General features: G+C 36.3%; 1 protein-coding gene across 3 annotated transcripts in view; it reads left to right on the top strand.

Annotated features, from left to right (window-relative positions):
* Nucleotides 1–23,802, top strand: part of PTBP3 (polypyrimidine tract binding protein 3) — a 63,847-nt gene extending 40,045 nt beyond the window's left edge. For all 3 annotated transcript variants that reach the window (XM_035564546.2, XM_035564548.2, XM_035564547.2), the window contains 10 exons: nucleotides 2,144–2,308; nucleotides 5,285–5,395; nucleotides 8,253–8,427; nucleotides 11,901–11,978; nucleotides 12,672–12,811; nucleotides 15,802–15,835; nucleotides 16,462–16,554; nucleotides 17,140–17,356; nucleotides 18,370–18,447; nucleotides 19,133–23,802. In XM_035564546.2, coding sequence (XP_035420439.1) covers nucleotides 2,144–2,308; nucleotides 5,285–5,395; nucleotides 8,253–8,427; nucleotides 11,901–11,978; nucleotides 12,672–12,811; nucleotides 15,802–15,835; nucleotides 16,462–16,554; nucleotides 17,140–17,356; nucleotides 18,370–18,447; nucleotides 19,133–19,265 — 1,224 coding nt within the window. In that variant the 3' untranslated portion in view covers nucleotides 19,266–23,802. The remainder of the gene's footprint in view (nucleotides 1–2,143; nucleotides 2,309–5,284; nucleotides 5,396–8,252; nucleotides 8,428–11,900; nucleotides 11,979–12,671; nucleotides 12,812–15,801; nucleotides 15,836–16,461; nucleotides 16,555–17,139; nucleotides 17,357–18,369; nucleotides 18,448–19,132) is intronic.
* Nucleotides 23,803–26,466: the final 2,664 nt, after the last annotated feature.

Below are 26,466 nucleotides of genomic sequence, written 5' to 3'. Positions count from 1 at the left end.
TAATTTTTTGCCCATTAAAAATAGAGTAGGAGAACTACTCCAGAAGAGAGCTCAAGTAGAGTTGGAGAATGATGAGAACTTAAAAAACAAAAACAAAACCATCAACAACAAAAAAAACTCCTAAGCTGACCTTCTACCTGCAGGCCCCTGTCTTCACTCCTGCTTATACTATCTTTTCCCTTTCCCAAGTGGTGCAGGGGAACAGGGAATGGGTGTTGCTGTCAGTTCATAACGTCTTGTCTCTGCCGCTCCAAAGCAGCGTATTTTCTCCTCCCATCTTGCTGAGGGGTGTGGGGGTGAGAGATCTCTGAAGCCGAAAGGCTGCTGTGTACTTCTAAACAATGATAAAAGTGAACTGATAGAGTGATTTGATGATCCAGTTCCTTGGTGGTTCCAAAGATTGCTGCTTATGCTGTCTTTGGAAGAAGAAGTCAGATCAGTTTGCCTAACTATATTTTTTTATCTTCTGTGAAGTCTGTCTTCTAGAGATTTGTTTTGCTACAGAGCACAGTTTGCAGAGTATTGTTAGTGTTCTGATCATTTTCTTAGCCTCTGACCTGTATTCACTTGGTATACTGAAATGTTTGTTTCTATGGCCTTTATATTCTACATGACTTAGAAATACCTCTTACAGTATGTTTTGAAAGAACTTTTGCCATTTGTAAATTTTAACATGAGATAATAGCTCTCAATGGCTTCAGAACGTGAAGAAAACAAGTCTTCAGGACATTCTTTTCACTGAATAAAGCCTGTTTTTTTCCTCTGTTACCATGTCAGTAACAAAGAATCAGACATACCGTAAAAACTTGCCAATTAATTTTTACATTTGTGTTTCCTTAAAGATAAATATCTTTAGTATTTATATATGTATATCTTATATAAATTATAGAATATGATGGGTGCATAAGGATTTTGATTTTCTGTACAAGTGCCGCAAATAGTGATTGCAACAAGTATCACTGTTCATTTCTAATTTGTGCATGCAAGTCACTGAAATCTTGCAAACTTTTCGGTCTGGTAAATGTTATTTGTCTCTTTCCTCATCTGAGATTGCTGGATTGGTTTGTTACCTGCAAAAACAAATAAAATAAGGTGATGTTAAGTGTGTGGTGTATGTAACAGCCTCAGGAAAACTACACTCATATTTGCAAATAGAACACGGAGTGCAAGAGTCTCCGTGTTTCTCAGCATTTTCAGCTCAGTGTATGATAGTCTTTGCTTTCTCCTATTAAAATTAAAATGGTCCATGTTTAAAATATATGTGTGTATTTCACTTATAATTCTTTCATTTGAATTTTATTTAAATTTTAGAGACTTCAGTCAGGTAGCTGAGGACTACATTACTGATATCCTAGTGTCTAGGCTCAGCCCTGAGGGACAGTTTGTTTTTGCAGGGTTACATGTTTATGGAACTAGATGACATCCATACCCTGTGTCATGTTTAGTCCATCTTCCAAGGGAAGAGTGTTAATGAGATATGGCTTCAAGTCACAACATTATGTTTGGAAAGGAATGTCTCTCCATAGGGCTCTCAGAATTAATCTTGGAGTCCTTTTTGAGGAAAGCCTGTCAAAAGTGATTATTTGGAGTACTCAAGTTCCGATGAGGCAGTTTGAGGAGTGAGTTTAAAGGTGTGGGTTTGTTTTTTGCAGCCAATAGCTCATCTAAGAAAACAGAGCAAGGTATGCACCTTTAAGCTTATGGTTGTCAAAACTCAGTTCCTGAAGAGAATGAAATCCTAATAAAGCAGGTGAAGTAGTCTGTGGTAGTCTGACTGTTTGGTAGTCCATTACCATGTTACTGTTGTACTGATTTGCTGGAATATACCTCCAGAATGACAAAAGTTTATAGAATCAAAGCAAAATGTTGCTTATATGGCATTACAAAGTAGTGAGAGTATAACTGAAGAAGAAAGTTAAAATTCTGTGTGATCTGACTTCTTTTAATGGAGGGGGAAGGTGAGGAGGGATGATTTACCTACTAACACAGCATTTTCATTGAAAATGGATAATACAAATGGAATAAGGTTTTTAAAAGTTGCATTTTAAAAAGCATTTTACATGCTTTTCTTTGTAAATTAATTTAGATACGAATAGCTTGTGTGTGTAAGTTAATTGTGGTCTCTGCTGTGTCATGATTTCAGAGAGCCCAAGCTGCATTGCAAGCTGTGAACGCTGTGCAGTCTGGAGGCCTGGCTATTACAAGTGCTCTTGCTGCTGAAGGTGGACTCCTTACAGGTCAAGGTTCTGTTCTTCGAATCATTGTTGAAAATCTTTTCTACCCTGTCACTTTGGAAATGCTGTATCAGGTAATGAGAATTGGTAAAACTAATAGTAAAATCTGTTTCTATGTTGGTGCTGTAATACAATTAACTTTTTTTTTTTAAATACCTAGGGATCCTCAGTTGTGTATTGCTCATTTTGAATGAGGATTGCCACTTCAAACATGATTTGTTTTAGTTTAGAAATGTAGGCTTGAACTGGTTTTGCACAAAAAAATCAAAGTAAAGAGGACTCTTGTAGTCAGCTATTCATATGGGTTTTTTGTTTGTTTGTTTTTTTTGGTTGGTTGGTTGTTTTTTTGTGTTTTTTTTTTTTTTTTAACGTTTCTTTCACTCCCTTGGTTAAGATCACATAACAAGATTTCTCTGGAAGCAGCAATAAGTTCAAAGTGCTTCATTGAATTTATGCCCACATTATGAGCTGGTGAAATCTTGGTTGGTATGAACTTGTGGAACAAATGCTTTAGCACTCCTTGTACTAGGTAACTTTTGTAGGTTGCATTATATATGAGCATTTTATATTCATTTCTGTATGTTGATACAAGTGATGCAATATACAAGTATAGTTGTTTGAACAAATGTTTTAAATTATCATCAACTCTTAGAATGTTACTTGCTTTAACTACTGAAAGCTTGGAATAGTGGTAGCTTTCATATATATGGCTATGAAAGACGTTGCCATAAATTCTGCTTGGTGGTTGTGTTATGCTGTCAAGAATTAAACATTTAAAAACAGTACCCTTAAGAGACTATTTCTTTGTGCCTGAAGGATTTGTCAATACTTTTTTTTCAGATCTTGCAAAAGATTTCATATTTGAATATTTTGTAATTACCAGTAAATTTGTGCAACAGAAAACATGCCCCTAATATGACTTTCCTGAGTTAATGTGATTTAAAATATCAGGAGTCTTTTGCAAAGACCTGTAGTCCTTATTGCTGTATTTAGCACTATTTAGCATCTCAAACCATTATTACCAACACTTGCTTTTCCTTTTTACTTCTTAATATTTCCTTTTTCTCTATCCTCTCCCTCCCAACCAATACTGATTAACCAGTATAGTAGTTGTCACGCTGATGTAGGAATTTGCCTGAGCTAAAATTTTGTTTGTACCTATGAGCCTTGTTCACTCAATAATGTTAGTACAACTTGTATGTCAACTGTTTAGCATTATTACTGTACACAGAACAACCTGAGAACAAACTTCAGTGATTATGGGGGCTGTACTAGAATAACAGTGCAACAGCAATTTCTGTACCTAACCTTGTGCGTTTTTTTTTATCTTTTGTTGCTTTTGACTAAGGAGACAGTGGAAGGAGAAATTCATGTTATTTTACTTTGATATGATTAGTGTTCACTTCAGTGCAGAAAAATTGTATTTTTCAATGTTTGAGTTGTCCAATAACCCTCACTTAACTACTTCTGCAATAGCTCTAGAAAATTAAGCAATACTTGAAAAAGGAACTTAATTGGCGTTATTAACAAGGGACATTATCATCTAATTAAAGCAGCATTTTGTGTGTGATAGATAACTACAGCGTAACATTACTCTGTGTGTTAATGGAAATGAAAATGTTCACTGGTAAGTATAGCCTCTTGTAGAATTAGTCAGGCTGTCAACCAAAGCTTCAATTATATTTTGTAAGTTTTAACTGCTTGCCAAGACCCTTTCACTTTTCTCCCCTCCCTCTCCCTTTTCCCTTTCTCCCCACAATTCACCTGAAAATATTTGTTACAAGAAACAGAATACTCAGTGTTATCTTTGTAGAAACAAAGCTGGTGTATGCCATAGGGTGTAGGTTTAAAAACAAATAGTTATAAGTTGAATTTCATTATCTTAAAAATGTCTACTTGCTTCTGTTGAAATACACATGGAAGCATATGTTCAGAAACTGTAGTTAAGCCATACTTTAGGGGAAGTGCTTTGTGAGCAGGAACTCAACAGCTAATTTTAAATTGCTGTGAAAAAAGTTTCTGTTCTGTCTTCCACCACAAAACGATGGCTGCAGCATGAAATCCTGAGAGACTGAAAAAGTGGGCACAAAGGTTAAGGACAGTGTGTCTTGTTTCCATGATTCTAGGCCTAATAGGCTAGCAAGAGATGCTTGTCCTTATCTCTGGCCTTTCTTTCCAGTCCAGGATTAATACTTGTCTGGGGGGTTCTGCATTCCTGACTGCTGTGGTGCTTTGCATCGCTTCTAGTAGTTTGTTCTAAAACTGCCAGTGCTTTCCAAACTCTCCTTTCCTGTTTCATTGTTACTCTGGACATTGTTTTTTCGCACTTGCATGATACACCCTAGCTATGCTTTTGTCCTCGTTCTTTGTGGGCTCACTTTTTTATAGACATTGTCATTGTGTCGTGTAGTGAGCGTGTCACGTGCTACATGCCCTCATTCTGAGTGTACATATATTTAGTTTCAACCTTTTTAAATTTTTCTGCAATGCCTTTGTTTGCAGTAAATCAAATGCCATTCAATTGTAAATTAGGGGTAAGTGCCAAACAAGGTCTTTATCTTGCTTCTTTCCTTCTTTGTCTTCTAGTTTGGTCAGCGAGTCTGTGTAATTTATTTGCAGACACATAAAACTACTTAAGATGTATGTTTGGTCACCAAATTTGTAAAATTTGCTTGAAATACAGAATGTAAGGGTATCTTAAAAGGTATTTGCAGTTCCCATCTAACTGACTTGTGAAAATCCATTTCTCAAAATTGCTTTGATTATACACAGTTTCTTTGCACACATTGGATAAAGGCCTCTCTGCTCTTAGTTAAAGTTGTTGCTAATTCTTTAGGGGAATTTTATTCTTCTCCCCCATCTTTTTTATCTTTTTATTATTATTTATTGATTTTATTTTTTACCTGAAACAGAATTCTGGTATCACTTTATTTCTGTTCAGGTCTTGCAGAAGAAATCTCTTAGAAAATTACTAAAAGTATTAAAATACTAGTTTTTATGGTGCATAAATTATTCTTTTTTTCTTAAAGTCCATATTCCTTCCTTCTCAGCTTTTCTCTAAATTTGGACCTGTCTTGAAGATTATCACCTTCACAAAGAACAATCAATTTCAAACCTTGCTCCAGTATGCTGACCCAATCAATGCATATTATGCCAAAATGGTAAGTGCAGTGTATTCAGCTGTTTTGTTTTCTTGTGCTCCCTCCCCAAGATAAACTGGTCATTATATATAACATTAGTGATAGCTTGCTCTTTAACTTTCTTACTTCTTGTCATTCTAACACTCTTGCACAAGAATAACTTTGGCAACCCTCATTATTTAAGAGGATAGCACTCTACCATCAACTGCAAACATGAATGTGTAGCACACAGACCAAAATCTTGCTGATTATACCAAATCAAAGATTGGGGCTGTCAGTGGTAGTGAAGAGTGATGGTAGCTATAGTTGTCACAAAAAGCCTTCTCCTTGTCAAACTAAATGGACTATTTTCAGTGAGAATTAATCCTAAGAGTAGTATGATTAAAATTCCAGAGATTGGATGAATGCCATGTTTTACTTGTTTGAATTTCAGTGAGAAATTTACCGTAATTAATGTTTTCACTTTAGATTTCATAATTTTATTGAAGTTGACTTTATTTTCAGCTTCAAAATGGAAAGAACAGAATATTCTTTTGGTACTATTGGTACTTGTACTTTAGTCCACATATTAACTTTCATTAGTGCATCTACCAGGTAAATTCACTTATCTATAGAGATTAAGTAAATGTTGGAAATTAGTAACTGTAGTTGGGACTATAGCCTGTTTGTTAGCAAGAGCATCTGTACTTAAAGAATGGTATTAATAATAAACAATACCTTATCAGAGATTTGAGGGAAATTCATATGATTACTCAGATAATATAAACTTGACTGAAATCATAATCCTGTATGTTATGGCAAACCAGTGTCTTTTGGGTATTATTTTTTCCTTCACCCACCGTGATCAGAAATAGTGTGGCCAGCAGGACTAGGGAAGCGATACTCAGCCCTGTATTCAGTTCTGGTGAGGACACACCTTGAGTACTGTGTTGAGTTTTGGGCACCTTACTACCAGAAGGACATTGAGGTGCCAGAGCGTGTCCAGAGAAGGGTGAGGAATCTGGTGAAGGGTTCTTAGAGAACAAGGCTTACTAGGACTGTTTGAGGAAACTGGGGTTGTTTAGCCTAGAGAAAAGGAGACTCAGGGGAGACCTAATTGCTCTCTAGAACTACATCAAAGGAGGTTGTAGCGAGGTGAGGGTCGGTCTCTTCTCCCAAGCAACAGGAGATAGGACAAGAAGGAATCGCGTCAAGTTGCACCAGGGGAGGTTTAGGTTGGATATGGGGAAAATTTCTTTACTGAAGGGGTTGTGAACCATTGAAACAGGTTGCCCCAGGAAGTGATTGTGTCACCATCTCTGGAGGTATTCAGAAGATGTGTAGATGTGGTGCTTAGAGACTTGGTTTAGTGGTGGACTTGGCAGTGCTAGGTTAACAGCTGGACTTGATGATGTTAGGGTCTGTTAGAACCTAAATGATGTTATCATTCTGTGATTCTATAATGCTTTTATGGTTGGTCTGGGTGAAAAACGCTACTTCTTTGATCTCTCTGAGAATAACTACTGTTAAAAGATGGATTTTCATTAAGTAAGAGGGACCATAAAAATCTTCAAATTAGTATCACTACTAGTACCTGATAGCATGTGTTAAGTAGGAAACAAGTAAAATTAAAAGCAGAAAATCATAGAATGGCTGGCTCGGGTTGGAAGGGACCTTAAAGATATCTAACTCCCCTGCCATAGGCAGGGACGCCACCCACTAGATCAGGTTGCCCAAGGCCCCATCCAGCCTGGCCTTAAACACCTCCAGGAAAGGGGCATCCACAACTCCTCTTAGCAACCTGATCCAGTGCTTCACCACCCTGTGAGTAAAGAATTTCCTCCTAATGTCTAGGATAAACTATCCTCTTAGTTTAAGACCATTCTCTCTTATCCTATCATTATCTACCCAAATAAAAAGTTGCTCTCCATCTTTTTTATAAGCCCCTTTAAGTATTGAGAGGTTGCAGTGAGGTCTCCTCTGAGCTCTCTCTTCTCTAGGCTGAACAGCCCCAGCTCTCTCAGCCTTTCTTCACAGAGGAGGTGCTCCAGCCCTCTGATCATCTTTGTATCCCTTCTCTGGACCCGCTCTAACAGCCCCACATCCCTCTTGCGCTGGGGGCCGCAGCCCTGGATGCAGCACTCCAGGTGGGGCCTCACAAGGGCAGAGCAGAAGGGGACAATCACCTCCCTTGCCCTGCTGGCCACCCCTCTGTTGATGCAGCCCAGGACGCAGTTGGCCTTCTGGGCTGCAGGCACCCACTGCTGGCTCGTGTTGAGCTTTTTGTCCACCAGAACCCCCAAGTCCTTCTCTGCAGGGCTGCTCTCAAGGAGTTCTTCTCCCAGTCTGTGCTCCTCTCTGGGATTGCCCTGGGCCAGGTGCAGCACCTTGCACTTATTGACTTGGACTTGTTGAACCTCGTTAGGTTCACGTGGGCCCACTTCTCCAGCCTGTCCAGGTCCCTCTGGATCACATCCCTTCCTTCTGTTGTGTGACTGCACCACTCAGCTTGGTGTCATCTGCTAACTTGCTGAGGGTGTACTGGATCCCACTGTCTATGTCATTGATGTAGATAGTGAAAAACACCAGTCCCAACACAGACCCCTGAGGGACACCACTTGTCACCAGTCTCCACCAGAAGTCAAGTCATTTTTAAAGCTGTGTTTTATATATTGGGACAAAGCAATGTAATACTAATTAGTGGACTACACTAAGCTCTACACAGGATGTCTAGGTAAGGATAGGGTCAGTGTAATTGTCCACTTGATGTTTGAGAGCAGCACCTTAGAAAGAGAAGGTGATTTTCTGTTGGATACAATTGTGGGGTGAAAATAAAGTAAACCTAGGAGGGGGGCTGCAAATATGCATTTTGTCTCTAAAAACTTAACTATTTCTTCAGGCTCTGGATGGCCAAAATATCTACAATGCATGCTGCACTCTGCGGGTAGACTTCTCCAAGTTAACAAGCCTTAAGGTAAAGTACAACAATGATAAAAGCAGAGATTTCACTCGCCTTGACCTTCCCCCTGGTGATGGCCAGCCAGCCATGGACTCCACCATATCTGCTGCCTTTGGTAAGAAACCTTTGCTTTTAATGATAAATATACAGAATGATCATTATGTTTTTTATGTTGCATTACCCCTCAGGACATATTCTTGCTGCTTGCTTTAAAGAACAAAATCTTAGAAGACTTACATTAATAAATGTAGTGTTTGTGTCTTTTGTAGTTGCCTTCTAAGAGATAAAATTTCAGAAATTTTCTTCATTTTTAGAAGTCATTTCTGTGGCATCGAGAAAGAGGTGTCTGCTTGTAGTGACACTGGAGAGGCCTTCTTGGCATAAGGAGCGCATAGATGCTCATCTAATCAACTTTGGTAATAAATGCAAATCATCAAACAGATTAATCTGATTAGCTGGAAGAAGTACTCACAAGGCAATTTAGAAGTCTTAGCTATTTTTCTTTCTCTTTAACGACAACTTTTAACAATAATACACAGCTACAAACTGTCTCAGCTGTTGAATAGGTATCTAATGTTGGTTAGAACAATAGAAAGGGCAGCAGAAGAATTCTTTTTTCCTTTCTCTTTTTATGATAGCTAGGGCAGATACTGGTTTTGGTTTGTTTTTTGAATAGCTGGTTATGGTAGCTCTGATTAGAGTAATAAAGTGAGTTGCGCTTACTACTTTCTTGATTGTTTTTGCTTGTCTCCTTAAAGGCAGGCTTTGGGTCTCTATGAAATCCATGCCTATCTTTATAATTTTTTTGAGGTTTTGCCATAGAGCATCATGGAAACATTTTGCATGGCTGTTACAAATCTGCTGTGTTTTAATGAATTATATTCACATAATCTGAAATATAAATGAAAAGGTGAAGTAAAATTAGAAGAGATTAAGGACAAACTTGCTTGTAGGGTAGAGATAACATAGTAAACATGGTTTGGGGGGAATAACAGATGAACACTTCCCAATTTCCTTGCCCCTCACTCTTCCAAACCTGTCTTTGCTAGCAATCTCATTTTTGCAGAATCACAGAATAGCAGAGATTGGAGGGGATCTCTGGAGCTCGTCTGGTCCAACGCCCTGCTAAAGCAGGGGCACCTAGAATAGGTTGCCCAGGACCATGTCCAGGTGGCTTTTGAAGATCTCTGAGGGGAGAGGCTCCACAAACTCTGGGCAACTTTTGCTAGTGTTTGGTCACTCTCACAGTAAAAATGTTTCTTAATGCTCATAGGGAACCTCTTACGTTTCAATTTGTGCCCATTGCCTCTTGTCCTGGCACTGGGCACCACTGAAAATAGCCTGGCTTCATTCTCTTTGCATCTCACCTACAGGTATCTACATATACCCGTATGTAGGTATACATGCATAAGAGAAGAGAGCCTTCTCTTCTCCAGGCTGAAACAGTACCAGTACTCTTAGCTTTTTCTCGTAGGAGAGATGCTCCCATTCCTTCATCACTTTTGTGGCTCTTTGTGACTCTCCAGCGTGTTCATGTCTCCCTTGTGCTGTGGGGCCAGTACTGGACACAGTGTTCCAGATGTGGTTTCACCAGTGATGAGGACAGGGAAGAATCACCTCCCTCCACCTGCTGGCAATACTTGACCCAATCAATGCAAGCCAGGATACCATTGGGCTGCTTTGTGTCAAGGGCACTCTGCGGGCCCATTTTTAGGTTGAACGTTTATAGTAATGGTAAAAACAGCAGAGGTGTACTGATGTAAGGAAGATTGACATCTGCCTCAGGATGTTTTTATAGTGTAGTCATAGTGAAGAAGCTGCATAGATATTTTTCTTTTCAAAAATAGAAGTGGATTGGATGGAGTGTGCTTCTAATGTTTGTCATTTGGTACAAGGTGGATATGCTGCCATAGGCATGTTCAAATAATACTTAGCTGCATGACATTAGGAAAAAATACAGGGAGTCGTGTCAGTACTTATGCTTCCTATGTTATTACTTGTGCAGGCAGTTTCGATGAAGAACTAAAAGATAAAGGAGGTATCTCTATCAGAATAGTGCATCCAATTTCTCCTGTAGACTTGAAGTTGTTTTAATAGCAAAAATGAACTGGTCTTGATTTTTTTTTTTTTGAGATATTGCTCTATAATATATAACTGTAAACAAGCGGATTTTATGAATGTTTTGAATTTAAAACTTTCCCTCGCCCACAGAGCATGGGCAGATATATATGAATTAGCATGCTTTGAAACCTGCTAGCTGTAAAGAAAATGATTTTACAAATAAAAAACGCAACAAAGAATTCCAGATCTTTCTGCATTAGGTCTATTTGACTATTTTTACATGCCTGATTTTGGTATCAGTGTGCAACATGCAGGTCTCATTTGGCAGAATGAAAGCTCTTTATCTATTTCTTCATTAACGTTTCCATTATCATTCCTGGATTGTGAATAAGTGATTAATATATATATGGCCAGAACTTGTCAGTATGATGCACCAGTGTGTGTATTACAAGAACACAATGACTTGCTTTGGTGTGATAAATGTATTCCATTGTTTGTATTAAAGGCACTTTGTCACTACAGATAAGAGGAGGTGTAACGTGATGCGATATTCATGAGTACATGATCTGTGGTGTCTGTTTCATTTGTTGGTTTTGTAATTCATAACTGATACTTCTTTTGGTGTTGTATTATTCCTGTCAATAACCATCTGTTAGTGAATGAAGCTATTTTAGTTAGTGATGGAGGTTTGAGTAGTAAAACAAACACTTTGCCAGGTTTGCAGGTTGTATTTGCTGATTATATATGCACTGTTTAAAAAAACAGGCTAGTGTGCTAACATATGAAAGAATCCACACTGAAGCTTGTATCTAATGCGAGCTTACTCGTTGCCCAAGGTAGCGCTTAACTCCATATAATAACATAAAAGCCACTGAGCAATCTTTTTTGCTAGGACTCTCTGTACCCTGTTATTCCAAATCCATTTAATATTTGTGATTACAATTGCTGTTATTTATGAATTAATACAAGCTTTAAAAGTACATCTGCTTAAAAAGAAAAATATGTATCTTATATTCATCTCAATAGCTAGTAAACTTCAGAAGCTTGGACTTGTTCTAGTTTTTTGTATTATTTAGCCCTTAGTTTTTTTAGAAATATCTAGGAAATAGGGGTATCTCATCCCTGCAAACACCTTTGGGTGTACTTACTTCCAGAAAAATTCTAGAATACATGTCCATTTTATGAATAAAAAACGTGCTTTAGCTAACACTGCACCACAGGTACTTCAGCTTTAATGAATGCCAATCTATGCTGTGCTTTCATAATTAAACTTGTCTAAATTACATCTTGCCCTGACTTCATTTTAGAGAGGGACACTGAAAGACACTGAATATTTGCCTTCAAAAGTAATTGAAAATTGTCTTTGTAAAACATAGAAACTGCCATTTCATTAGAGTTTTTTAACCCAAACCTTTTATAAAAGATGTAATCACAAAACACATTCAGAATAGCAGTGCTGGCAGCTGAGCCTCATTCCTGAGAGGAATGTTCAAGTCTGTTATAATTACATGTGTCTGTTATCTCTAGGCACCCATGGTATCATGTTCCCACCATATGCAGGGGCTTCTGGATTTGCCCCAGCCATGGGCTTTCCTCATGGTGCTGGTAAGTTCTATTAAATATATATATAAATAAATGTGTGTGTGTGTATGTGTGTGTGTGTATATATATATATACACACATATATATAACATATATATATATATATATATATAAAAAAAAACAAAAAGCAGCGCTGCTATTGGAGTACACCTGGTTTCAGAGCAATTTGTTTTAGGTCTAGCAGTCAGAACCCAATGTTCATCTGAGTCATTCTGATTATCTTTGTATGTCATAGTACTCAGTAAAATTTCTTGCCATAATAAAAAACATATGTTGATACAGTTTTTAATTTAATAAGTAAAGAAATTTAATGCCATGAAAAAGATAACCTGCAAGAGAAGAAATTCTAAGCGTCTGTTTTCCTAAGAATTGCAAAACTTCTGTTACGTTCAAAGGTAAAGTAGGAACTCTTTCCTTTTCGGGCTTTATAGCCAGATGAGAAAAATAATTTTCTAGACTCCGTGATCTCTTTGTTTCTCACACAGGATAAACTTTGGTGCTAACTGATTTTTCTTCTTTTCTGGGCTGCTCAATATTTTTTCATCTCTAGAGGGCAGGTGCGTCCTGCTTTATTGGTCAGATACTAGGAATAACTAAATAACTTAAAAGCATTTTTTTAATTGAATATTGATGTTTTTGCTTAACCTGCGTTTGTCTTCAAAAATGTCTCAAGCAGTGCTGTTAATACCTTTCCAGGTCTTTCAGTTCCAGCTCTTCCTGGAGCACTTGGTTCTCTTGCAGTCACCACATCTGCAGCATCTGGACGGATAACTATTCCAGGTGTTACTGGTGTTCCAGGAAATTCTGTTTTACTGGTCAGCAACCTCAACCCTGAGGTAAGTTTGATCAATAGAAGTGATTCAAGGATCTACTTACAGCAACTGGCAGAATCCTTATTGGAAATGAACATTAGCTGAAGCCATAAGTGAGGAATACTATTGTGTTCATAGTATCAAAAACAGGGCAGCTCTTATTGTTTGAGATAATTTGCAGTATTGATGAGGCTTAAAAACCCTGATCAGCAGTGAAAGATTCTCAGCACAATTTACTTCAGGAAACATAGTCTAGCAGCATAATGTAAGCTTACTAATTAGCAAAGGGTCTATGGTCAGATGTGAGAAATGTTTGAAGAGGTAGACAATGCATATTATGACTACACTCACTGGTATCTGTGTTAGTTAGAGTTCTTTGGGTACCACTTTATCATTAGAGAAGCCAAAGAATTTTTCATTTGATACAAAACACGGGGAGTCAAAGAAACAGGAGGGACAGGAAAGGAAGATAAAAGCGTGACAAATCAAATACATTTCAAAACATTGATAGGATCTTCCTAATTTTTCAGCCCAGAGCAGAGCAGGCCGAGGGGAGGCCTCATGGCGGCCTGCAGCTCCCTCACGAGGGGAGCGGAGGGGCAGGCGCTGAGCTCTGCTCTCTGGGGACAGCGACAGGACCCGAGGGAACGGCATGGAGCTGGGACAGGGGAGGGTCAGGCTGGGGGTTAGGGAAAGGTTCTGCACCCAGAGGGTGGTCGGGCACTGGGACAGGCTCCCCAGGGCAGTGGTCATGGCACCAAGCTGCCAGAGATCAAGAGGTGTTTGAACAGTGCTCTCAGACGGATGGTCTGATTTTTGGGTCGTCCTGTGTGGAGCCAGGGATTGGACTCGGTGATCCTTGTGGGTCTCTTCCAACTCGGGATATTTTATTATTCTAGTTTTGCAACCTTTCCCAGATTGAAGAGGAAGAACACAGGTGCCCTCTGGAATTGATATCTCTGTAAAACCTTTTTTAAAGTTAATAGGTACACACGTGTTCACTTTCCATAGTACCACAGTTTGTTTTTTTTTGGTATGTTGGCTGTAAAATTGCCAGGGACAACTTGGATAGTTATTTGTATAGTGGATTGTTTCATAAGCTTGCCCCTGTTATTCAAACATTACACATTGATATACTTAATTAAAAGCAATATACATCTCTTAAATAAATGAATAAGCTTTACAAAGGCCACGTCTTAATACACATTTCTGCTTGACTGCTGATAAGCAGTTCTTCAACAGCAATGTAAAATTGTTTGTTTTACTCACTCATTAAATTCACTTAACCATAAAACTGATAAAACTGAGTTATAGTCAAAGTGGAAGTTAACTTCATTATTACTAAGGTTTAAAAATTTGTTGACCAATTCCTTTAATATTTAAGTAATTGCTGTGTTTCCTACTTTTTTGCCCTAATAGTTGAATTCTACACTAAGCATAAAAAGAAACAGCTGTAGATTAGGACTGTAAGACAAACCAATTACACTTTGCTTTGTTAGTGTATCTTATCACTTAATTTCTGATGATTGCTGTGGACAGGCTTTCTACAGCTAACTTTCTACATTCAAGATGATTTTCTGAATCTAAAAGGAATGTGCTTTTTAAGAATAAGGATATGCAAAGTATAGATCAAAGCTGGTTTTAGGACATTGCCGCTTTACCTAATACTGATCATATCTAAAAAGTCATGTAGAACTTCATGCTGCAATGCATGATACAATGTAAATTCATTAAATATTGCTAAACTTCTTAAAAGGTAAAAATAAAAATATACCACAACATTAGCTGTTGGAAATATAGGTCCTTGTAAATACATTTCTAGGAAAGTGTGTTACACTTGTTCTTTGGTAGTGGTTATTTGAGCCCTATTCCTTCTTTTTCTATGTATAGAAAATCTGGTTCACCGTATTTCACTTTTCATTTCTGCCCTACTGCAGGGTTTCACTGTGTGTTTGAACTATCCCTCATGATTTTTCAATTAGCTATTTTGCTCATCTTCCAAAAAAAACAACACATATTTTAGTAGAAATATTGCAGTTAAGTCATTTGGTTAAGAAATGACTTTAAATAAATTCTGCATTGAATTAAAGTATTTGAGCCAAAAGAATAAACACGAAAAACATTTAAATTTTACACTGATAGTAATTGTTCCTTTATAGGATGATATTTAGGCTGCAGTATGTTCTGTTTTAAATAATTCAGGTAGGTTTTGATAAACATTTCAGACATTGTGAGTTGAATGCGAATAGTGCCTTCTGATAAGCAGGTATTTTTAGTACTCATTACTAGTAAAACCTTCATCTCAGTTGAATAAAATCTGGCTTCATTAAGGTATAAGTTAACTTCTTTGGTACTTGGGGAACTTGGTACACTATGGTTTAATTAAAAACCTCTGAAGAAAAATTACTTCTTTTAGAGTCAGGCTTTGTTCTCACAACTTCTAGTCAAACAAAATTTAAACAGCATTTTTCTTATGTTTCATATATAAGCAATTAAATAGTAACATGTGTCATTCACATATTGTAATCATGTGCAGAGATGAGGACAAAACTGAAGACAATGCAAATACATTTAGAAGCAACCAGTTTTAGTTTTAGAGTTGGTATCTCCTGTTTAGAAAAGACAAATGAGTTCTTGAATGCTCTTTTCTATTTCTAGTGTAGCAAATGGCTTTGATTTTTCAGTGAATGAACTGCTTGGAAAGAATAAGTTCAAGTAATTAAGTCACTTAATATATTAATAACTTCTTCAGCATGACAGGCTGAGTCTTGAGTGATGAAAATGCATGAGCTGAAGTGTTAGCTTGTTTAAATATTTCATATATGCATAGCAGATATATATTAACAAGAATGCTATACGCTGTAGTTATTGAAAGGAATGGCTTCTGGAAAAATAGTTTTATGTATTAGTGTGCAGTATCTCTCCCATTCTTTTTGTTTACCACGCACTTAAGGAGTAGGTTTCTTTATTTGCATGGCTTTAAAAATAATATACTGATTTTATCATTTAAACAGGCCATCACACCACATGGACTTTTCATCCTATTTGGTAAGATACATCAAATATACCTTGAGAAACTACAGGACTAGAATTCTTTTTCCTTAACTGACAAGCAATGGTTAATTAAAGTTCCATTTTGTCCAGAAAATGCACAATAGAATGGGCTGGTTTTAAAATGACAGTAATTTGAGGCAGTAGTTTTAGTAGTACACAGGTACCAAAAAGGCAGAATGGTTATGGTTTCAGAAGAACTTCAGTGTGTGCTCTGATTTGTTTACTGTAAAGAAAGGCAAAGTGAAGTAACATGAAAAATCAAAGATTGTATCGGGGGAAACGCACTACAGAATTGGCACATATGTTACTTGCAGGGAAGAATGTTCTCATGGTGATATTTTAATATGCCTCTATTGAGAGGACTTTAACACTGTTGCACTGTTTAACATTTGAACACAGACATGCAGTTTTATGACAGATATACTGTTTTTTCCCCTATTTCTGAGCCTCAGAAAATAATACACAAGCTTGAAAGCTCTCTTTCATACTAATATTCTAACCAAGCTGTTTAATGAGGTGACTGTTCTTTGTTTACCCTAAGGTTAATCAAAAGAGAGAGACTTGCCCTTGAGCTTTTTGTAGTAATTGTCTGGACAACTTTTCTTTCTGGGTTTCCACAGGCGTGTATGGTGATGTGCATCGTGTGAAGATCATGTTTAAGAAAAAAGAAAATGCTTTGGTTCAGATGGCAGATGCAATCCAGGCTCAACTAGGTACTCCTTTTTAAGGCAGTTATGCTTCTAGCTACCATGAATGTGATAAAGATTAGGAATTTGCCATCTGTCAGTGGCTAATATAACAAATTTAATCGATCGTGGTGATGCTTACAAACTTCAGCTTTCATATATTAATATTGATCTGCTTACTTTCATGTATGCAAATTATTTTCCTATAATGATTAAAAAAAAAAACAAACACCTGCAAATCTCAATCTAGTAAATGTTAGAATTAAATCATCATAGAATTTTCCTCTAGTTTACCTTGTTAATAACTCATACAGTTTTCATGTAGGTCATCTTATATGTACCTGTTTAAAAATAATCAAGTGCTCTTTATTGAAAAGCTGCTTTGTGTTTCTGTTGCATTTAGACTGGAGGGTATATACATCCTTATACTTGTTTTAAATGTAATGTTATGAAGGGAAACATAACCCACCTCGTAAAAATGGAATTTGCTATTTAAAAATGAGAATGTGAAATCTGACACTAAACAGGAGACAACAGCAGTATGCAAAGAATCGTTTTTTCTTCCACTCTAATCATCTGTTTTCCTGTTCAAATGATGTTTCCACTGATTAGCTATCAGCAACTTGAATGGACAGAGGCTTTATGGGAAGGTCCTCCACGCTACTTTTTCAAAACATCAGACTGTTCAGCTGCCTCGTGAAGGACAAGAGGACCAAGGTCTGACAAAGGACTATAGCAATAGCCCTTTACATCGCTTTAAGAAGCCTGGCTCTAAGAACTTCCAGAATATCTTTCCTCCATCTGCCACCCTGCATCTCTCCAATATCCCGTGAGTATCTACATGTATGATCTTCTTGGAAAGATGATGTTTTTTAGGTTATGTTCTAGAAGTTACAAAGTCTGACGTAAGCTGTAAATTTCCTTGTCCTTCTACAATTTCCTGAGAATTGGGTCAGTTTGCTCTGTAACTAACAAGCGAATTCTTTAACTGTCATTTTTTATTGCTAGTGAAGAGGATTGAAAGTTGTTGCTCTTCTTGATAAGTTTTAATAGAGTTTACATTTTCTTGAGAAAATATATTTATTTTTTCATACCCTAAGTTCTGTGTAACAAATTTTTATGGAAAATTAAAGACATGCTTTTTGAGAGTTACATTGCATCAAATTCATCATTAGCATCATTACATAATGTAGATACAGTTTTTAATGTTTCTAACACTTTAAATAATGGTTTCTAGAGACTTTAGAATAATCATGTAAGGGGAAGTTGTGTTTAAAAAGCAGTTATTAAAAAGTGTGTTCTTTAAGACTGAAAACAACCTTTTTCTGTGCTAGAATGTTGTCAACAATGTGTAAACTGACAACCAAACCTAAGTTTGCGCAGGCTTCTTTTGTTCTGCAGCTGTTCAAGGGGAAAAAAAGAGAAAACTGGAATTTTGTTCAAACAAGAAAAAAATATATTTAGGACACTTCTTAAATGTTTTTTTGAGTAAAATAGAAAACTTTCAAAATTGAAAATAAATGCAGCATACTAACAGTAATTACGAGACAAGATATTTCTGGAGCTACCAGTTAATTTTTATGCAATCTGATTTTAACAGAGACAGAACTGAAGGTGGATGAAAAGCAGTAGGCTGTATCTGAATTATTTTTGTAGCACACTACAGTGCTAAATCTTAGTGTCAAAGCCAGGATTTTGGGGCTGAAGCGTTGACTAGGCTTAAGTTGGTGGAGATGGTATTTGATGCTCAAATTTAGCTTAGAAGCCAGAACTGGGAATTTGATATTACTGATCTCTGTGCTCTTTTACAAGTTGAGGTGGTTTTGTTTTGTTTTTTAACAGGCCTTCTGTAACTGTTGATGATCTGAAGAACCTTTTTGCAGGTACTGGATCTACTGTGAAAGCCTTCAGATTCTTCCAGTAAGTTCTCATGTAAAAACATTGTGCAATCTTTCATCCTGGAAGATGAATAATGGCTTTTTTGGGAAATTCCATTTGTGTATGACACTATCTATAGGTAACAGCTGTACAGCTGTGACATGTTTATGATAATTCTAATCTTAAAATTTCAAATGGGATACTATATTAGCATAATTAAATGAAAGATATTTGGCCTTTTGACAAATTCCACGTGTGTTTGAAGTAAGATAAGTTTAAGGAAAGTGAATGAAATAGTAGTTTCTTCAAAAAGAAGTACAAGAGGTATATGTAAAATGTTAAGTGAAAGATGACAATGAATCTGTTCTAGCATTCATTAATGTTGCTTGACAACATTATTTTAGCATAATCATGAATAATCCCATACATATAGACAATACAAATGTTTTCTAGAGGTCTTTGAGCCATATCTTGACTCATCTTTTTGAAATGCATTGTTATGGAAGAATGGCATGGCTGTAGACCATTGATCCACAAAATTTATGTAGTCTTGGTATCTCTCTTTTTTATCAGATACATAACTAGATCTGAGTCTCGCACTGCACAACTGTTCAGTGTGGAAGGGATTTATACGGCGTGGCTGAAAAAATACATGCACTATTTTTTTGTATTGGCTAGTGTGGTGAAAATTTGATTAGGATTAATACTGTTTTTTGTTGTACTTCAGGAAAGATTGCAAAATGGCTCTTATCCAGCTGGGCTCTGTGGAAGAAGCAGTTCATGCTCTTATTGAGCTTCACAATCATGACTTTGGAGAAAACCATCACCTCCGAGTTTCCTTCTCAAAATCTACAATCTGACTTTTCTGTGAACATTCCTTTTAAGACAGCATCGCAGTTTTGGTTAAGATCTTCAAATAGAGACTGAAGCAGCTGTGACCAACTCTGCCTCTTAAAAGAAAAAGCTTATTCATACACACAGCAAAGAATTAGGGGATGATCTTTTCTGATTGTAGCTGCCAGTATGTGATCAACATTTAATATTCATTCATAAAAAGATTCTTCTATGAAATGTCTTTTAGAAATAATATTTATCATCAAATTTCATACTTAGAATTTTCTTTTGAGAATATCTTTTTAGTTTTTATTCCAAATCAGCCTTACAAAACATTTTGGAGTGCTTTTACAATATACCAAACAAACAAACAAAAAAATCTAACAAAATGATGAGTCTACTCTACACATATTAAACACTAATTTGAATGTGAAATAGTGCTTGGATTTCTTGAAGAAAAGCAAGCATTGACTGTGAGTGCCCTCTGAATAGTATTTATGTTACTGAGGTGTGTGTTCATACTTTGGCAAATCTTTACAATTAACTTTTTTAAAAAAACAAAGTCTGTGCTGTTCATATGGGTTAAATTATTAGAGAAAAGGCAGTGCCTTCTCTGTGGAATAAAAGATATTTGATGAGTTTCTTCAAGATGTGATATCAGAGTTTTAGCTTGACTTCATCATGTAATGGAAGTTTGTGTTATTTTTACTATGAAGTCGTGTTGTGTAATAGTATTTTGGAGAATATAAGAGGGGAAAATAGTCCTGATTTCAAAGAGTTTTTTACATTTCTTTAAAGAAAAAAATGTTTACAATCTTATAGAAAATATTCAGGTCTATGACGGTTTAATGAATTTTTAAGAAGTTATTTTTGGTAAGGTCATATTTGGGGATGAAAAATTAAACCTCAGCAGTTTTTTGTACCACTATGGTTACTGTGTATTTACTTAATTTCTTATTATGTGCCTTACTATGTGCTTATGATACAATAGCTTTGAGTTTTATCTGAAGTATCTTGAAAAATGTATTGTGGGCTTTTCAAATTTTCTTCTTTCTGTTTTTGTAAATATTTTCCTTACTACTTCATTTGTATTTTTTTTTCAGTAAGTAACGCTCTGAATTCTAGTTACTGGTGCTTCGGTGTAGAGATAGGGCAGAGGTGGGAAAGAGGTTTAACTCATTGTACAATCCTGTGGGCCTCTTTGAACTTCACTGGTTGCAGTTGTCTGATACCTATATTTGACTGAAAAAAAAATCCCACACAGAAAAATGCACCAAAACAAACAAACAAAATCTCTACAGAAAGGCAAAAGAGCAAATTCACTCCAGTTTCTGGACTTTATCTAACTTCTTGAGAGACAGTGGCTGTATCAAATTATTCTCTTCCAGGTTCCTGCATTTTCATCCCAATTTTGACCTTAAAGGGCATTCTTTCCTTTATAGAAATCAAAAAGTTCAATACTGATTGTCCATTTCTATTTGGAGAATGAGCTGAGATGCAGTTAGTTTGTGTTGAAAGTACATATGAACTTCACTGATTTCTGACTGTATTTTAAGAAAAAATACATTTATAAGTGCTTTTTCTTTTTAGTATTTCCAAAAAAAAAATGTCAGTTTTTAAAGAGGTGATATCATAGCATTGCTTACTTAAAACTACTGTAGAGTTTGTTTCTGCAATAATGTTTTGCAACTTACTCATTTTTTTCATGATTTTTTAATGAGTTTAAGGATTTTTCCTATTTTCTAGAATAGAGTGTGTATTTCTAGAGAGATCTGAGCATTTTGGAGTAAACTTCTTCAAATAGTTTCTCTGAATTACTTTTGTAAAATCAGTGAGATACTGCCTTGCCCTTTATTAATGTCTATAACTTCATTAGAAATGCAGCAGCCAACCATAGTGAAGAAGGTGCCAGATCTCTATACAGCAACAAAAACATGCTATTTGGCAGTTGGTAAAATGCTGACTATGTAGGTAGCCATAGTTGTATGCTGTACACAAGTAAATAATTATTCAGAATGTAATATTTAATGGAAAGTTACTGTGGTTTAGGTATAGCTATGTTGTCTTTGGGATTTGAGGTAGTCTTTCCATTTTACCCTCTTTGAAATGGCTTATTCAGTTTGGTGAATTTTCAAACTTTTTTTTTTCATGAAAATTAATTCTGTGGTGCCAGAGTAGCCTAGAAAGTATCGTCTTTACATTTTTAGCAAAGTACAGTTGTAGGCAGCCTTGTTCATTTGCAGATAGAACCATTTTCAACAAGATAATTAATTCGTAATTCATGTCTGCATTTAACCTTCTTAGCAGTCACGTTGATAACAGCTACAGACAGTTGCTGGACTGAGAATGTTTCTTGTTACTGCACATAAAGTGGTTTGATAGTATTAAGACATTATTCATAAAATACGATTTGTCACATTTTTTGAAGAACTACAGCCACAGACGAGAGAAATCACATTAGACCTGAATGTAACTCTGAAGCAGGGAAAAGGAACCTTAAATTTGAGAGTTAATATTGACATATATAATATCAGAAGCAGTATATGTATATTGTCTGTGTAAAATGTTATATGTATATACAAACAGACAAATTATGTGCCTTTTTAATTTGTTGACTATGATAACGGAAGGTGAGAATGCTTAAATAAATGTAAGGGGATAAATGAAGGGGCCTTAAATAAATGTAAAGGGCCTACAACATTCTCTCAGAAAGAGAAATGAATATATTTTTGTTTTTATCTTAATGTTAGAATATAGCTAATGTCAGCTCTGGACTGCTTGCAGTTTGAAATGTAGAGGCCTACAGTTTAAGTTGCCAGATATTTACAGATTTTTAATTTAAGAAAAATCTGGGTAGTAGATATTTATGATGCTATGGTTTATTTTGTTTGTTTGTTTTTGCTTTTGTGATACATTTATCCTCTGTCTTTTTATAATTTACTTTTGTTGTTGCTGTGTTTCTTTAGTTGAGTTATTCTCTTCAACTTACATCTAGATTGGTGTATATCTTAGAGATGGTGCCTCTTACAGAGATCTGACTGTACAAAAAGTGCAGGCAGGCTTCAAAAATAGCAGTACATCTTCCTGTTTGCTTAACAGAATGATGGTACTGGTTAAGGCTATCTTATGTCATTCAGTATTCTGCCGTGAATAATTACAAGCAAAACCAGTACTATAATGCACCGTTAGTGAAGGATCAGGACAAAAGGAGTAATTCTCATACTTTGTGCTTGACTCATCAGTGCCTGGCTGCAAAAGCACAGTTGCATCTCAGTTCATGGTTCTCAAAAGCATATATGAGCTTGATATCGGTGAAAAGAGCAGGACTTGGGAAAGAATGGTTTTATTCTACAGATTCTTACACAGAATGTAGATTCTTACAGATGTACGTTGGAAAGGAACCTCTGAAGGCCTTAGTCCTACCTCTCACTAAGATTAGGGCCAACTTTGAGATGTTGTTCAGAGAATTGTCCAGAGTTTTCAATATTTCCAAGAATGGATATTTCAGAAATACTGAGCCACAGTTGCAATGTTTGACTGCCCTCATTGTGATTTTTTTCCCTTATGTAATTAGGCTTTAAGCATATTGCATCCTACATACGTTGCCTTTTGTGCTATTACTGTGCAATTCCCAAAAATGTTCCTGGCTCCATCTTCTCTATACTCCTGCGTTAAGTTGTGAAAGATAAGTTTATAATTTCTTTAACGTAAATTCTTAATTTCTGTTTAAATCATTTGTGGAGTACCTTGTAATGTGTATAATGTAACTCATAAGTTGTACTCTAGAACACTAGTGTTTAAATCCTGACCATGGCTGCCAGAAATGGCTGACGGTGGAGTTCTCTGCCTTTATATATGTCAAGTCAAAAATCAGCTCTGGGTTACTTCCAACTCCATTTTTTTTGGTGGAGGCACGCTTGGTTCAAAGTGTAGTAAGCCCTTTTTTAACAACCCTGGATGTCCCTTAGTGCCTTTTCAATTGCAATTTGTTGCTAAATGGTAAAAATTTACATTCAAGTTCTTTAAAATGTCTTGGAAAATTGGAACAAATCGCTGAAAATTTTATTCTTAATTTGATTTGGTTGCATTGTCTGGCGGTCCTGTCAGTTGCACTTTTATGTGCAACCTTTTACTGAGATAGATTGATGTCTTTTTGTGCCTATTATTGCACAGATCTGAGGAGATTTGCCTCTATGGCATTTTGTGTTTAGGGATGGCAAACCTGTGTTTGTATGCTGAGAAAACTATTTGCCCTTGTTGAAAAAAACTGCCAGAGTGTCTTGCTGTCCTCAGATTCATTCATTTTGTTTAGCAAAGTGATGAGGTTTTTATTCTGTTTTGGATATGGACCTATTCTTGTCATTGTATACAACTAGCACGTACTGCTGCTTTTCAGGTCAGAGGGTAACTGCTTCTAAGAAGCTTTTTTTTTTTTTTTCTTTCTGCTTTAACCTTTTGTCTTGGCATGCTGCTATCTAAAGCAGACCTACCAGACTGAGTGTTTTTACTGTTGTGTTGAAAGGATACTGTTCAGATTATACTTTTTTTTTTTTTATATTAACTTCATCTTCTAACTGTCTTCTGAAGACCTCTTTGCTATATACAAGACTGTTTGCCTGTTCTTTTTAAAGCAAATCCTAACAGTTAAGAATTGTGCATTATTTCATGAAAGAACAGAAAAATCCTGAGATTCTTAATTTCAGGGCTTTATTGTGTAGGGTGGGCAGGGACCAACACAAAGTGGGACCAAAGTTTATGTGCCTTCTGCAGTCCTATATGTAGGGGTTTTTCTTTGTATCTATTGCTGTTTTAAGTATAATAAATACCTTTTTTTTTTTTCCCCCTGGAAATTGTATATTTATATTGTTAAGAATGAATGTTGTCCACTGACTATACAAGCAGTCAATTGCAACTTTCAATACAGATTTAATTATATCTTTGCCTTTACCACTGCAGTATTTTATTTTATTTTGTACTGCAGTATGCCAGAATCCAAGCATAATCGACATATTTCCAATTTAGTATTGTAACAACAGGTTGTGCCTGGAACAGTCCCCAACAAATGAAATGCTTACGTAGTTGAAGGATTTTTTTTTCTAAGCTTTTACCTTAGATTAATGTCACCACTGTAAACAGTTTTTCAGTTCTTGGAAACTGTGCATTATTTATGATGAGCGGGAATCTAACCACCTATGTACTTAGTCCATTTTAAGCACTTTCCAATCTTTCTTGAGCATATTGTCCACTTTCTGCAAAATTTCACCCTAGAACTGCAGCAGCACATTAAGTTAGAGTCGCTAACTAAGCAGATTCTTGCATCAGCGCATCACGTTCTCTGATCAAATACTGATGGGAAGACCCAGTGCAAAGTGGCCTTTAGTTGAGACTGCTGCTGGTGGATGAAACACTTAGTAGAAAATGAGGTCATAAAGTGAACCAAATGATGTATGATAGGGGGTTAACGAGCTACTTTTAGTACTGTATTCAAGACACGAAAGCATGACTAGGAATTACTGACATTCCTTCATTTTACAGTATCTGTTCATGAAAGTCCCCTCTTGGTTTATAAAAATGTTAATCTAACACAAGAAAATGCTGTAAATATTTGTAACCTTTTTTTAAACCTGGCAAAAATTGTTTTGGGGGACAAATGAAAGTGTAAAATGCTTTTATATAAAAACATCAATTGTCTTGTATATTTTAATAAACAACAGTACCAGCTTTCATTTGTAAAGCAGCTTCTGGCATTGGAGAAAAAGGATTCCATGTTTGTTGAGATGGTTTATATTATAAGGGCAAAGATGATGTAATATTTAAAAAAAAAAAAAACTATTTTCTAATTGTGTAGTGCATGGTTAGTTTGAAATTGTTTACACTGCAATATATGGTTTCCTTTAAATTTGTGTATTTGCTGATTACTTGGTATCTACACCTAACTCTTTTCCTAACTCTAGTTGTTGTAGCATGCCTTTTAATAAATGTCATTACATCTGTACTCTCTTGAATTTTCCTGTGTTCTTGTCGATTGCTTTGGGTTTATTCTTGTCTTATATTTGTGCAGCTAATAATGTCTTATTTCCTTTTTTAATTTTTTTTCTTTAGCAACCATGGCCATCTAAGAAAAAGCATTTTATATCAAATGTATCTTAAGAGGACTAAAGCACATCTTCAACAACAGTTGAAGTTCAGTAACACCTGAACAGGGTAGAAATCTTCATTTTCAGTAGGATGGAAAACCACCACTCTGATCCATTTCAGCAGTTGAAGACTGCTTCATTCTCTGAGACAGGGATGAGAGAGTTCAAGCCTTGGGGATTCATCAATCAGATTTTTTTTCTTTTTCTCTTTAGCCTAGCTGTACTTTTCTATAGCCATAGGATTCAAGCTTGTAGCACCTGCACAAACATTTCCAAAATTTAAATGCTGGCTGAAAAAGATGTAGCTTTTAGCTTCCTGTTTCTCGACTTTCTGGTTGACTGCTTCTCTTTAATGCCCTTCTGTTTGTCTTTCTGTGTTACACAACACTAATTTAGACCCTGTTGTTCATGAATCCAAAATCGAGGAATAATGGCGAACGGGCAGGAGGCTAAACAATACAAGTATTAGGGTGATGACGGGAGTGCAGTGCCCCCTTGCTGAGCTAAAATTCTCAGCCAATCTGGGAAGGATTTCATTGTCAGCTACTGAGTCCAAGCCTAGCAGACCTTGAAGTCTCATATGTGTACTTAGTGACTGCCTGTGTCTCTTGACCAGGACTAGAGCACTGAGCAAATCTGGCATTAACTAAGCGGTTAGTGATCTCTGAAGGTAAATGCTTTTGTGGGGAGAAAATCCAAATTCAGTTTATAAGGGATTGCAGCTTTGAGCAAAATGCTTGTTCTCTGAAGGCTAGAATTGTACTTCCCTGGTGTAATGCTTCATTTTGGTGCTAGGTTTTGATAGTCAAAATCTGACATTGCTTCTTTGACCAGGTCTTTCTGGAGAGAGTGGGATTCTTACCCGTCCTCTGTTCTTTCACAACCAAAAACGTAAATCCCAACTCAAATTCCTGTCTACTGTTGTTATACCCTCTGAATATAATCCCAAGTAATTGTTTTTCCTTAAATAGTTAAACATAAGCATCTACCTTGGAAAACGGAAAATTACTTTTAAACAGTATGGTTATAAACTTTTTGGTACCAGAATTTATTCTTTTACTAACAAGCTGAAACAGAAATGGCAGTAACT

Source organism: Cygnus atratus, chromosome Z, assembly GCF_013377495.2.
Source record: "Cygnus atratus isolate AKBS03 ecotype Queensland, Australia chromosome Z, CAtr_DNAZoo_HiC_assembly, whole genome shotgun sequence".
Classification (NCBI taxonomy): Eukaryota; Metazoa; Chordata; class Aves; order Anseriformes; family Anatidae; genus Cygnus; species Cygnus atratus.
This window is presented reverse-complemented; position numbering and strand designations above follow the sequence as displayed.